This window comes from Cariama cristata, unplaced genomic scaffold (assembly GCF_000690535.1).
Source record: "Cariama cristata isolate BGI_N322 unplaced genomic scaffold, ASM69053v1 scaffold8493, whole genome shotgun sequence".
In the NCBI taxonomy this organism is placed as follows: Eukaryota; Metazoa; Chordata; class Aves; order Cariamiformes; family Cariamidae; genus Cariama; species Cariama cristata.
In genome coordinates, this window is record NW_009610091.1 from 1 (window position 1) to 13,466 (window position 13,466).

The 13,466-nt window shown below is 37.7% G+C and overlaps 1 protein-coding gene across 1 annotated transcript in view; it reads right to left on the bottom strand.

Moving 5' to 3' along the window:
* Positions 1-508: 508 nt before the first annotated feature.
* The window catches only part of MDN1 (MDN1, midasin homolog (yeast)), a gene marked incomplete at both ends in the record, with an annotated part of 82,657 nt that continues 69,699 nt past the window's right edge, over positions 509-13,466 (bottom strand). Inside the window, 15 exons of the mRNA XM_009697758.1 lie at positions 509-828; positions 1,447-1,582; positions 2,006-2,149; positions 2,380-2,549; positions 3,491-3,632; positions 3,860-3,997; positions 4,128-4,289; positions 4,664-4,836; positions 5,065-5,211; positions 5,783-6,009; positions 6,566-7,045; positions 8,320-8,435; positions 10,198-10,303; positions 11,220-11,346; positions 13,285-13,431. Of these exons, the coding sequence (XP_009696060.1) occupies positions 509-828; positions 1,447-1,582; positions 2,006-2,149; positions 2,380-2,549; positions 3,491-3,632; positions 3,860-3,997; positions 4,128-4,289; positions 4,664-4,836; positions 5,065-5,211; positions 5,783-6,009; positions 6,566-7,045; positions 8,320-8,435; positions 10,198-10,303; positions 11,220-11,346; positions 13,285-13,431 (2,735 nt within the window). The remainder of the gene's footprint in view (positions 829-1,446; positions 1,583-2,005; positions 2,150-2,379; positions 2,550-3,490; positions 3,633-3,859; positions 3,998-4,127; positions 4,290-4,663; positions 4,837-5,064; positions 5,212-5,782; positions 6,010-6,565; positions 7,046-8,319; positions 8,436-10,197; positions 10,304-11,219; positions 11,347-13,284; positions 13,432-13,466) is intronic.

The following is a 13,466-nucleotide window of genomic DNA, read 5'->3' on the forward strand; positions in this document are numbered from 1 at the left end:
TGATCTCTTCTCCCTGGCATCCAGTGACATGATACGTGGGAATGGTTCAAAGCTGTGCCAGGGGAGGTTTAGACTGGACATTAGGAAGCATTTATTTGCCAAGAGGGTGGTCAAACACTGGAACAGGCTTCCTAGAGAGGTGGTCGATGCCCCGAGCCTGTCAGTGTTGAAGAGGCATTTGGACAATGCCCTTAACAACATGCTTTAACTTTTGGTCAGCCCTGAAGTGGTCAGACAGTTGGACTAGATGATTGTAGGTCCCTTGCAACTGAAATTGTCTGTTCTGTTCTAACAGAAGACAAGGAGGTAACAGGAATACAGATGACAGAAATATACCAGTTTAATAGTAAGTACATCTCCGTTATCTTGAGGAAGATTCTCACTAACATTACACCTACTCAATGTCAAAGTTGTTTCAGAGTATCACAGAACACATCCATCTCTTAACTCCTGTATAAGGAAAAAAAAAAAAAAAACAAAAATCAAGCTTTTATTTATTACTCTCTACCTGGGGTTGAAGGCCTTGGTCAGCAGCAGGGACTCCCTTATCTTCAGCAGATTCATTTTTTTCCTCACCAGGTGGTTGTGACTCTTCCTCTTCTTCTTCTGCATCCTCAGTGTTCCCTGCATTTTCTTCTTGATCCTGAGCATCTTTGTCCCCTTCATCTTCCTTCTCCTCTTTATCTTCAGAAATGCCTTCTTCAGTTGGTTCTGCGTCTTGATCATCTCTTTCTGTCTCACCAGTATCCTCTTCATTCTGTTCTTCTGTCTTCTCTGCCTCATTTAAATCAACAGGTTTCTCATCTACTTCAAAATCATTCTCTTCTTCTGGGTTAAAAAAAGATCAGAAAGGTATACAAAACTGTACTTCACTGAACGAGACAGTGAATATTACACATATTTGGAATAAAACTGCCTGGTCTATCAAAAAAAAAAATCTTAAAGAAAATACTGAGAATTCTGTACATGGAATCTATGATTTTCTATAGCAGATAATTCCTGTAAGTCACAATGGGTTTGTAACTAACAATACAGCAGGATGAATTCCTATTAACTTCCTTTAATCTAATATTCTTGAGGGTCAGTTCACTTAAGAGTACAAATGCTTATAAGTATAGAAAAAACAGAAACCACAAAAGCAACTGGACAATTAAATAAGGAGCTTTCAGCGTAAGTTAGGGTCTATCACTTGGATAACATGAGAAAGCCTGCTCCATAGTGTGCGTGAAAAAGAGGTAAAGTGTTGTAATACTGAGTTCTTCTCTGGCATGCATTTGGTATGTTGATATTTTGATACACAGAAGTGAACGTGCAGCTTCTTGTTATACAGAATCCTACCACCACCTCTCTTCTTTCTAGAGAAAGAGAGCTCATTATCTGACTGTTCCCCCCCCCATTTCCATTTGGCTTTCATCTATGAATCTGTGGAGAGATTTTCAGCTGTACCTTCACCCTCTTCCTCCTCATCACTCTTCTCATCATTCTCCAGGTTCAAATTATCAGGAAGGTCTAAAGGTTCAACTTCAGGCTCCTTTTCTTGCTGGCCATGATAAGGATCTACTTCATTCTCATCATACTCACGCTGACAGCAGAAGAATGGGGAGAAAAAAAAAAAAAGTATGTAACTAAGTGGGAGGAAAGGCAAAGATGAGAAATAAGATACTATTGAATTCTCTAGGACACAGAAATAGTGGATACAATAGTACATTCTGAACAGTTAAAAAGTAATTTCCAGTGGTAGACATCCTCATGTATAAAGAGCAGAAAAAGATTAATTTCCACAAATGCATTTACATAAATTGGTACTTCCTAAAACCAGCACGTTTTGTGTTCAGAATCCAGTTTTCCTAGCTGAAAGATTCTGAACAGAATCTCCAGTCCTGCAGATAGTAAATGCACTCTTGCACACTATGCAGAATTTTCAAGCATACTGTATACACGTTTTTGGGATGAGTCCCACTGACTTAAGGTGTTTCTGTTGCTAAACAGAACAGAACATTTTTACCTCATCAATTTGTTCATGGATTTTATCTTTGTTTCCACTGTCCTCTTCTTGTTGCTCTTTTTCCTCATCTTTGGGAGGCTGTTTTTTATTATCCTTGTTTCCTGTGCCCAAATTGTCATCTTTTGCAACAAGCTCTGAATCCTCCTATTAACCAACAAATCCAAAAGAAACTCAGTTATGCTAGCCGCTTCTCAAAGTCTCAATGGAAAGACATCATCTCCTACAGAAAAAAGACACACTAAATAAAACTTGCGATATGCTCAAATTATCCCATTCCAAGATCAAGAGCTATGCAAGGGAGTTCATAGTCTAGGTCACATCAAGTTAACAGAGTTTAATTCCTTTGCTATTCTTCTCATCCCTCCTCTCTTTACCTCATCCATTCCCGGTCCAGTTTCTTCTGTTTTACTACTGGCATCTTCATCATCATCTTCATCTTCATCTCCCCAGAGCCTCTCATCCAGTTTATCATCAGCTTCAGCATTATCAAGATTCCCCATCTGCTTATCTAGCTCTTCCTCTTCATCTGAATTTTCATCATTTTCTACATACAGTTCAAAAGAGATAAAGCTAACTTTTTTGTTAACTTCAGAAACAAACAAGCAGTCACACTTATCACCTTAATTTCATCACCCTATGCTGTTATTTGAGAGATACGGAAAAAGACACACATGCACTAACACTCAGAAGAGCAAGATCTTAATTATGTGGTTCAGAGTGTTCTCTTGGACATATGGACACACACAACATTCTCTTCCTCAGACTAACAAGCCCCAGGTGCAAAACCTGGATGATTTAAACTCTCTATTCCTTACCCTCTCCATCCTCTATTTTCAAAATGTTTTGGCATTACTGGGAGGTGGAAGGTCCATTCCACTTTATTAGTTTGGGCATTTCCTTTCTTGTGCAGATGAACTTACTCTTGGCATTTTGTCAGAGATTTGAAAGTACATTAACACTACCATCATTTATAAGCCACATTAAAGGCTAACAACTTGAACATCTGAAACAAGCGAAGAACTGCTACCATTTGGGTGAGTAGCAACTTGAATGAATCTACCAAAAGTTACTATTTTTTCCATTTTAAAAAGGTAAAGTTAAATTATTTTCATTGCTTAAAAGTTAGAATAGCTTCATTAGTCATGTTTTGAAGCTAACTACAGCCATATTCTCAATTATTCTGTTGATTTTCAACAGCTCCGCAGTCAGTGACTAATTTTAAAATGTGTCTATAGGTCAGCTCACAAAAGGAAGAAAGAATCTGCTCCCTACATTCCAAAACCATCACACTGAAAGAAAAGAGACAGTATTTTCTTTGTACACTTCTTGGCATTCATATTAATACTTCCTAGTATTCATATACAAATGGCACTACTTTGTTGTTGAACGTTAACTTTTCAGTATATGCTTCATTATATAAAAGTATCAACCATTATTGGATTGACCTATAACATTTCTAAGTTTGCCATAGTGGAAGAGCCAAACCTTTTTTCTCCTGTTCTCCATCATGCATTTTTCCTTCAAAGTCTTCTGACATTTCAATTGCATTTTCTTCTCCTTCAATGTCTGGTTTAGAATCCTGATCCTCTTGCTTCTTCTCTTCACCCTTTTGAAAACTGTCTTCTATCTGAATTATTGGTAAAGCCAAAAATTAAAATGGATCTTGCCTATATATTAAAGCTTACTTAAAGTACCACAACAATGTTTATAAATTTATATGCAAAGATCAAAGCCAGCCTAAATAGGAGACTGAAGGTAACTTCATGTTTCTTTTACCCGAAACATCCACAACATGGATTTCAAGGGCTTTTTCAGTTTTACTTGAATTAAACAAGAACAACCCCAAACACTTGCCTGATCTTCACTTTCTATTTTGTCGCTCACATCCTTCTTGCCTTCCCCATCTCCAATACCACCATCTTCGTAATCATGAAACTGTGTTGCTCCCTCTCCAGCTTCATCTTCAAGTAATTCTTTTGGCAGACAAAACCCCTACAAAGGCAAACACACTCAAAACTTACTGTAGTAGTAAGTACATCTTTTAGCTTAGTTTCTACTTAAGCTTTTTGTATACATTAAATATATGCTTACCATATACCCACTGTTATCTCTCATAACTTACCTTTTGGGCAAGCTCTGTAAAAATGCTAGTTAGAACAGAAAGCAATTTTCCAGTACTCCTGTGAGATGCCAGTGAAACAGTGAAGTAGAACAGGATAAGGTCTGAATACTTGCAGAGCATGGGCTTTAGACGCACCAGCAAATAGCAGGACTGGTTGAAGAACTGCAGTTAAAACCAAAGAACAGCTGTCAAACATGATTATTTACATACTGAGATGCACTTCAGAGAAGGTGATGATAGAGACTGAAAACAGATGCTCAAACCAAAAGTATCAGTAGGTGAGTTTAAATACAATTTCTCAAGTTTCTGGAGCTTTTTCTAGATTTTTCATAAAAACTAAAACTTCTCCTTCTCACTAAAGGAACACCTGGCTTTTACACTACAGAAGAGTGCCTATATTTGGCCATAATTTCTCACATGCTTCTAGTTCTAAGGTATTGGAGAATAAGAAGCAATGCATGTTTAACCACCAAAGTTCACAATTCCAAATCTCTTGAGACACCTAAGCCAAAAACTCTTAAGAACAATAATTTTACCTTATGTTTCTCTGAAGTGTAATCTTCTCCATAAGACTTCAGGCCCTCCAGGAGTTCAGAAACTGCTAAAATTGCCTTCTGCACATGCAAAGAATCCAACTCAGCAGAGAGATCTTCATCCAAAAGCTTAGTTATATGTCCTGCTTTAATCACGTCAAATGAGGCTGCCTCCTCTTTGTTTGAAGTACATTAAAAAAAAATGGAAATCAATTCAGACATTCTAAAAATGTTATAGCAAGCGATCTAGAAATATCCATCCTATCTATTTAAATAGACAACTTCTATTAAAATGACAATTTCCTTATATATTGGTACCTCCGCTAGACACAAAGTTTAAGGAATTCTTAGGTTTCCATAGTTTAAACTCTCCTCCTCCCCCTTAAGTAAATTAACAAACTTGCCATTTTCCTCTGGAGATTTTTCTTCCTCTTTTCCATCTTCCTGTTTTCTCTCTACCAAACACTGAATGGCATACAGAACAATGCGGATAACAGTTTCCACTTTTGCTGAGAAGTGCTCCACAAACTCTTCATCTGATTGTTGATTTCCTTTTGAACCATAACACAGGGAGTTTTACACAGAAACAAATTAAATTATAGGTTACTATGTTTCCCTTATGCAAGGAGCATGATAAGCACTACGCAATTTTGACTAGATAGTTAAACTAAAATCTCCTTCCTAATCCTGACGTACAACTATGGTATAAGATAAGATGTGTCAACAACAGTGACTAAGGGAGGGCGGGGGGGAGAAATATTACTGCACAAACTAGGTCTGGACTAAATTTTGCAAGTTTGAATTTCATCAAGTGTTTCTGGATATCCAAATGAACACGGAGCCATCTTCTGCAATAGACAAAGTAATGAATTCTTGTATCATTATCTGAATTACAAACCAGACAGAAAAGAATCATCCTTACCACTGCAATTTGACATGGAAGCAAGAAGCTGTGTTCTCCAGGCTGTGAAGTCGGTCTGGACTAAATTTTGCAAGTTTGAATTTCATCAAGTGTTTCTGGATATCCAAATGAACACGGAGCCATCTTCTGCAATAGACAAAGTAATGAATTCTTGTATCATTATCTGAATTACAAACCAGACAGAAAAGAATCATCCTTACCACTGCAATTTGACATGGAAGCAAGAAGCTGTGTTCTCCAGGCTGTGAAGTCTGCAGATGTATTATTAACTTCTTCTTGTATATACTGTAGGCTGTTGATTAGGGCCATCTGATTTGCAGTTTGCCCGTCTTCCCCATTTGGAAGAAATAGGGACTCTATGCCTTGTAACTGAGCTGAGACTTCCAGCAAACAACTCACAGCTGATGTGCAAACTTCAAAATCTCTCCTGCAACAAGAAATACCATAAAACTGAAAGAAGAACAAACAGTTCAATTTAAGATTAAATTTTTTCTTGGGGCATGGATGAGGGGGAGGCAGCTGATCTCCATCTTAAACTTATTAAACAGAAAGTTTGACAACAAGCAGATGCGCCACTTATACTCACACTGTTTGAAGCTGAGAGAAGATGAGAGGATTATTATTAAACAGGCTACCGATTTCTTTTAAAATAAAAATTTCTTCATTAAATTGACTTTTGAAATTCACCTCATTAACTAAGGAGCTATGGGGATGAAAAGAGACCAAAGAGACCAAAGACAAACTGAGAAGCTGAGATGGACCAATTTTTTTCTGACTTGTCAGGGGAGTGGGAGAAGACACATACATTTGTTTAAAAAGCCAGGCACTGCATTTTGCAAGAAAAATGAACGGAAACAAGCTTCAAGAGCACCTGAACACACTTTTCAAGACGCACATAGGCAAACATTTTCAAGATGACTTCACACATCTTATATGAACATAAAACATACAGAGATTCAATTTCATGCACATGTAGAACTCACCAGGAATAAAACAAGGTCTCGCATGACTGTTGTCTTATTTTGTCCACTTCTGCTTTCATTGCCTTCACATTTGTCAGCATCGCAGTCAATTGTGTAGCTAACTGCAGCCATAACTGATCCTTATTTCGCATCCTGCATCCAGGAGGCAGTTGCTCAGTTGTTACTGGAGACAAGTATTTTAGCTCTGAGGGAATTAGGTCAGGTATTCCCGTAAAAACATTTCCCATTTCAGGTCCTGAACTCTGAAAAACATTTGTTTTGACACCTGTCCTTTCATTGTCACTGCACTTTGTTAACTCTTCTTTTGGGCAGCATTGTAGAAACCAAGACAGCTCCTCGAGAACCATCGTGCACTGCATGGAAAGGTGCTGCAGTTTATCAGTCCAGTGTCGAATACTGTCTTGAGGAGGAAATGCTACATTATATTCTCTGTCAGCAGTCAACCTAGACTCTATCTCTTCTATAGAACTCAGGAGGTTCCTAGTTAAGAAGAAAGAAGGAAAAGTTACAATCACTGATTTTTATCTTATACTTTCCTTCTAAAAGCTCAACCTTCAGACTAAATTCATAAAAGATCTAGATAATAGGGACTCAGTGGAAGTCAAACTTTTTCTGGAAAAACTGAAACGATAGTCTTTTTTTTAAAAAAAATTTGTTTATTTAGGGGATTTTTCTCTACATGGCACATGTTTGAGTTGTCCTGAAAACAGGGCTTTGTAAGATTTCTCAGAATCTACACCATCTTTTCAAACTATCCTTAAACTCTTTGCCTGATACTCAAATATTGTTCATTTTCCTCCATTATAAAAGCAAACTAGATTCTAACACAGTTTAATTTAGTAAAGTGCTGTGTAACAGTCAGCTCGTAACAAGTGATTAATCTGATTTACAATGAAAGTCACAGAATGCAGATAAGCATCTTAGAAGTTTTACTATTCCTGCAACTGTAAAGTTGAGGAGTTTGTGTTTCGGGCTTTTGTTTGTTTTGTTGTTTTTTTTTTTTTCATTTGTTTTTCCAAGTTTCTTAGGGTTAATATAAATTTTGCACCAGTAATCTCCAGTCTAGATTTCCATCCCTGGACAAAGGAAATAGCTAGACCTAACTTCAGAATGTTTTATGGATTACATTAGTGATGAGCACAAATATACAGAACAGTGGAGTTTGCAGTGAAAATGATGAGTCAAGCAATGGAGTGAAAAATGACACCAAGTAAGAACAATTTCCTGTACACTTTTCCTTTTACAGTTTTGACACAAGATATAGGATGCCCCACCTTTCAGGAATTTTTCTTTGTAAGCTGTTGAGGTTTTTTCATTTTGGTTCAAAGTGCCATCCAGATCATTTATTCGCTCCAGATCAAACCAACAACTTGAATATAGCCAGAATTAACTTCGGCCAATACCAAACAAGAGAGATTCATCAATCTATAGGTTTAATGGTTTAACCATTTAATTAACTACAGTAATTATTTCATGGTCTTCATGTATGCCTAACTGGTTTTCCCAAATTATTTTGATTTCAAAATACCAGCTGCAATGACAGGATAAACAATATCTAACCCCCTTTTTTTTTTGCCTCCCCCCTCCCCCTTTTTAAAACCTTTTCTATCTAGGCTTAATTGCGGGGAGGAGGAAAATGGGGAAGTAGGGGGAAGAATTTTATTTTCTTCTACTTTATTTTCCATCTTTCTTGAACTAAATTGCTTACTGTCAAACTCCTTGCCAGCATTTAAATGTTGGAAAATGCAAAATACCTCAGTAAGATCCATTGTTCTGTCAATGCAGTAAGAGATCTTCTCTGTCTGATGAGCATCTGCATGAGGTGTGCAGTGAACCCTTTGCATCGTTCAATACTACCTAGTCCAATATCCTAAGGAAAAGAGATAGAGAAAAAGTGGGAGGCAACAGTTAGATAAATAAGCAGACAACAACATTCTCTGTGCCTCCATTTCCTTTCACTGAGCAGGCTGAAAGGTTATGGTTTAACTGAACAAGTCTTAAAATGCAGACAAAAATTATAGTTATTACAGTTTCCTCATCTTTGTTTTTCTGCATCTTCCATATATCCTGCATACAAATTTGATTTTCAAGTAGCTTCTGCAACAACAGTCATTAAATTGCACTTCACTGCAGCAATTCTTATCAGGAATTTAGTTCCAATAGTAAAGCGACCTTACATAAATGATGATTAAAATCTAAAGAGATATCAGTCTAAATTTTTACATTCATGGCCGTTACTAAAACCACTTCTACAATTCATTTTACCAGATTTACTGACAATTACTTTCAGTCCTTTGAAGAGAAAGGATACCATTTTAAAGCTTAGAATAAATAGTCACATCACTGAGCAAAACTATCACAGCTATGTTCCATTATTTACTGCCATCATCAGCTGTGACATTAGACAAGATCATAAAATCATAGAATCATTTAGGTTGGAAAGGACCTTTAAGATCATCGAGTCCAACCTTTAACCTAGCATCCCCATCAGACTTGCGCTCCAGACCCTTCACCACCTTCGTTGCCCTTCTCTGGAGTCGCTCCAGCACCTCAAGATCTTTCTTGTCATGAGGGGCCCAAAACTGAACACAGGACTCGAGGTGCAGCCTCACCAGTGCCGAGTGCAGGGGGACGATCACTGCCCTGGTCCTGCTGGCCACACTATGTCTGATACAAGCCAGGATGCTGTCAGCCTTCTTGGCCACCTGGGCACACTGCTGGCTCATGTTCAGCCAGCTGTTGACCAACACCCCCAGGTCTTTTTCCACCAGACAGCTTTCCAGCCACTCTTCCCCAAGACTTTAGCGTTGCATGGGGTTGTTGTGACCCAAGTGCAGGACCCATCACTGAGCTTTGTTGAACTTCATACACTTGGCCTCAGCCCATCAATCCAGCTTGTCCAGATCTGTCTGTAGAGCCTTCCTGCCCTCCAGCAGATCAACATTTTCACCCAACTTGGTGTCATCTGCGAACTTACTGATCCCCTCGTCCAGATCATTGATAAAGATATTAAACAGAACTGGCCCCAGTACTGAGCCCTTGGGAACACCACTTGTGACTGGCCTTGTTATAAAATAAGAGGTAAAGCATAGCGAAAGAAAGCATATCTGGAAGAGATCCCTTTTTTCCTGGAACACTGGAAAAGTGGTACCGATTTGGTAGAGCTCATTTGTTCCTTCTACTGATTTCAGACCAATTTTTAAGCAAGGAAATATATCAGCACTTTTTGTGTTAGACACAGGCTCCAGTTATGCCCAATTATAAATCTCAGCTAATTTTTTTAATGAGCACCAACAAATCTTGGTTTTGTTTTTTCCTAACAACTTTTGATTCAGCATTTCGGGAGTTTCCTTCATGCACAAAAAGTAGTAATTTGGGATCTGTCGGGATGAAAGATACTGTACACTGAACAGATCATTAACTTTGTTCACTAAACTGATATTGTTCATTCATAAAACAATAGGTTTTTAAATGCTGCATTAATGATTGGTCCTAAAACTTCATATTTTGTATCATATTACAGAACATAGCATTATCTCACATCACCTTTTTACTACTAGAAAATTTCAGTCCAAGCTTGTAAAATAAAGTTAATAGAAGTACGATTTCTATTTTTACTTCGGTGTTTTTACCTTGGCAGGTGCTAACAATGCTGTCTGAAGCCTAGAGTGGCGTGCAAGTGACCGATAGAAGTACTTCTGACATCCATCCCAGGCAGAAGAAATCTCTGTCAGCAACCTGACAGAGCACCAAAAAAAAGTCTTATATTAGAAGGGTACATAATTTCAGTACCTCAGCACACTGGAATCACCAGGTCATCTCTTCAACCTAACAGATTTGCTTACAATTTGTCATTTTGCAAATACATTGATCATGTAATTCTTCATTTTCTCCACAAGTATTTTAGTCTTAAGAAAACATTTCATTTTTAAAATAAACTCTAAGGAAACCCTAAGCAATAGCAGCAAAATCTCTATCTTTGAATATCATTTAACACTTAAGTAGTGATTTTTTTTTTCTCCTCCCCTCCCATGCCGCGATTTCCAGCTTGATAGGGAAGCCTTTATGTGGCCTTGATGAAAGATACTATAGAGTTTAGTTTATCTGAGTACATCTGAGGAGGCCAATAACCAGTGTGTCTCAATGACAAAAATCACCTGCTGCCAGAAAAACAACAGAGAAATATCTAACAGAACATCTTTCCTCTAGACAAGCTTTTCCAGAAATACCTACTTTGAAGTCTATGTATTTTCTCCTGAAATACCCCATTATTCAATGAGGACAAAACAATTAAGTAATCCCTGTAAGTTACAACTCATCTTTAATAAAATCATTAGCAGTCTACATTCTAACATAATGGTGGCAAAGCTGGATGATGGAGGGCTAACTGAAATCTAATTCACAGAAACAATGAAACTGAGGGTAGAGTTGACAGAAGTGCAAATTAAACCCCAATCCCCGGTTCAGTTGTACATGCCAGTACAGTACGTACAGAATTTTCAAACTGAGAAGTAATGGGAGGAAGGGAAGGGAATATATAAAATCCTAAATGAATTACAGTCCAGAAATACCAGTCTAAATCCACATGCAATAAATTCTATATATTATAGTTGCAATTCATACAATCTAAGGGTTAGAAATACTGTGTACATACGTGGCATCCAGTTCATGTGTACAATTTACTACACCTAATGCACTACGCAACTCCAATGGACGTAGGTAGAGTATTTCACGATAGTCTTTTGAACGGGACCAAGACAGACCTTTCCGGTATGACAAACCTGCAATGACATTTGAACACACATCCATTTATGCCCTCCTTCTTGTGTATGAAAAATGTCACTCATACAGTTGATGTTAAGATATAAAATCTTCTGATGTAGTTTTTTTCCTGATGCTGTCTGATTTTAACAAGTCTTTGAACATGCTGCAAGTTCTGTCATGTAAGAACACATTGTACCTTACCTACCTTCAGCTGAACATAACTGAAGAACACAGCTGAAGTAAGACAAACATAGACCTGTGTGCATAAAGGACGTTAGTGGTGGTGGCCAAGAGCATAAACAAAAAGCGTTGAACCTGTAAGGCAGGCTACAGCCTGAGAAAGTTAGAGCTATGTACTTTTAAAACTCAGCCTTAAGGTTGTTATTTTAGCTATTTTTAAAACTGGATTAAACATGCCCATTTCTCTCAAGCCAATTAAAACATTCCTTTCAAAGTATCCTGAAGGTAAGCAGAGCCTATAAGAAATACTCATCAGCTATTTAGGTTATATTGCTATTTTTCCAAACAAAATGGAGAACAAGTCTTAAGAGCAACACTTTTCACTGCTCCTTATCCTTTAAGAAAGCCAAGTTCGGAATCATCACCTCATTTTTAAGACATGAAAAGGCTGATGAATGAGGAAGGTAAAAGTGTCACAGGAAATCAAAGACAGAGACCAGTAAAGAATTCAAACCCCATGTGTTAATTAAATCACAACAGTATGTCATTCCTCTAGCGCAAACTTCACAGGGCAGCAATGGCAGGTATTCCTTTGGCACCAGTGGGTGCAAAAAAATGCCAAACACAGCAGAAGAGTATATGCTTGTAACCTCCCACTTAGACTCACCTGTGTTTGCACTCATCTAAATACTAAAGGACCTTAGTAGTCTGGGAACTATTTACTCAGTACACACATCAACTCATCTAAGCAGCATAAACTACAAACACTCAAAACTACAACTGAAACTGAAACCTCCTCCCACCTCCCAGAAAACATTTAGGATGTTTTTGTTTTCATTTACTTTCCAAGTGTTGTGACACTTTGAGTTAGTTTGTTATCAAAATCATGCCTTCTTGGAACCCGTAACTTCATGCTTCCAAGCTTCTTTGTGCAATCATGAGGAACAGAATTTTTTTTTATGTTATTTTTTTTTTTTTGAAGAGGTTCTTAGGATCACTGCAGGCCAGAAGCTATGGTTTCCAAGAGAAGCACGAAAACACTAAATTCTCTTCAAAAGAGAAGAAAAAAAATTAGCAAAGTTACATTAATTTCTACTTCTACCTATGACTTAACAGAATGCTGTCAGACAGCTGTTTATTTAACAAGACTTCTTCTTCTGCTGGTTGCTAAACTGCTCAGTGACTAAGAACAGTTGATGAATAATTTAATGTAACACCAAAGGAAAAGGTAATAATTCGTTTGGGTGGGTCCTTTATCTTAAGACTAGCAAGGGGAGCAATGGAGACCAGGCTGCTGAACAGGGTGCCTCCAACGATTCCCATCAATAGACCATTCAGTCTCCATGGGTCAACCACACCTCTGCCAATCTGATCTCTTCCAGTCTGTCAATCAAGAGATGGGCTCTCATTCTAATGAGCTAACTTAATTTCAGTTCTGGATCAGAGAATAGATACAAGATAATGAGCTTCCCTCTTGTTTCAAAAAAAGCTGGGCAGTGACTTCTGACTGGAGATAAAGCAGATTTCTGCTTCAGAAAAGCTACTGTTGTACATCTAATGGAATGGAAGAAGAATAGCAGGTATTTGAAAGGGCTAACACACCAGGCCTTATAGTCAACAGATGAAAAGAAAGAGAGACTTAAATGCTTCTACATATTAGTGGCTCAATGACTTCAAAACATAGTATTATGGTGCGTTTAGATGTATTGGAAATACCGTAAAATGCTTAAGAACTTTGTACTTTTAAACCAAGCACGTTTTCAGTCAAAGCTCACCTGTTTTAGCAAGGCTTTTAAAGAGATCTGACAAAGCCCGTTGCTTTTGCATCTGAATATGCTTTGCCTCTGATTTCTGCTTCTCCTTATCTGCTGTCTGATCAAATGTTAAATTTTGCAGTTCAACTACAGAATCAATGATACCACCTGTATAGAAGACAGCAAGGAAAGGTTAAGAGATG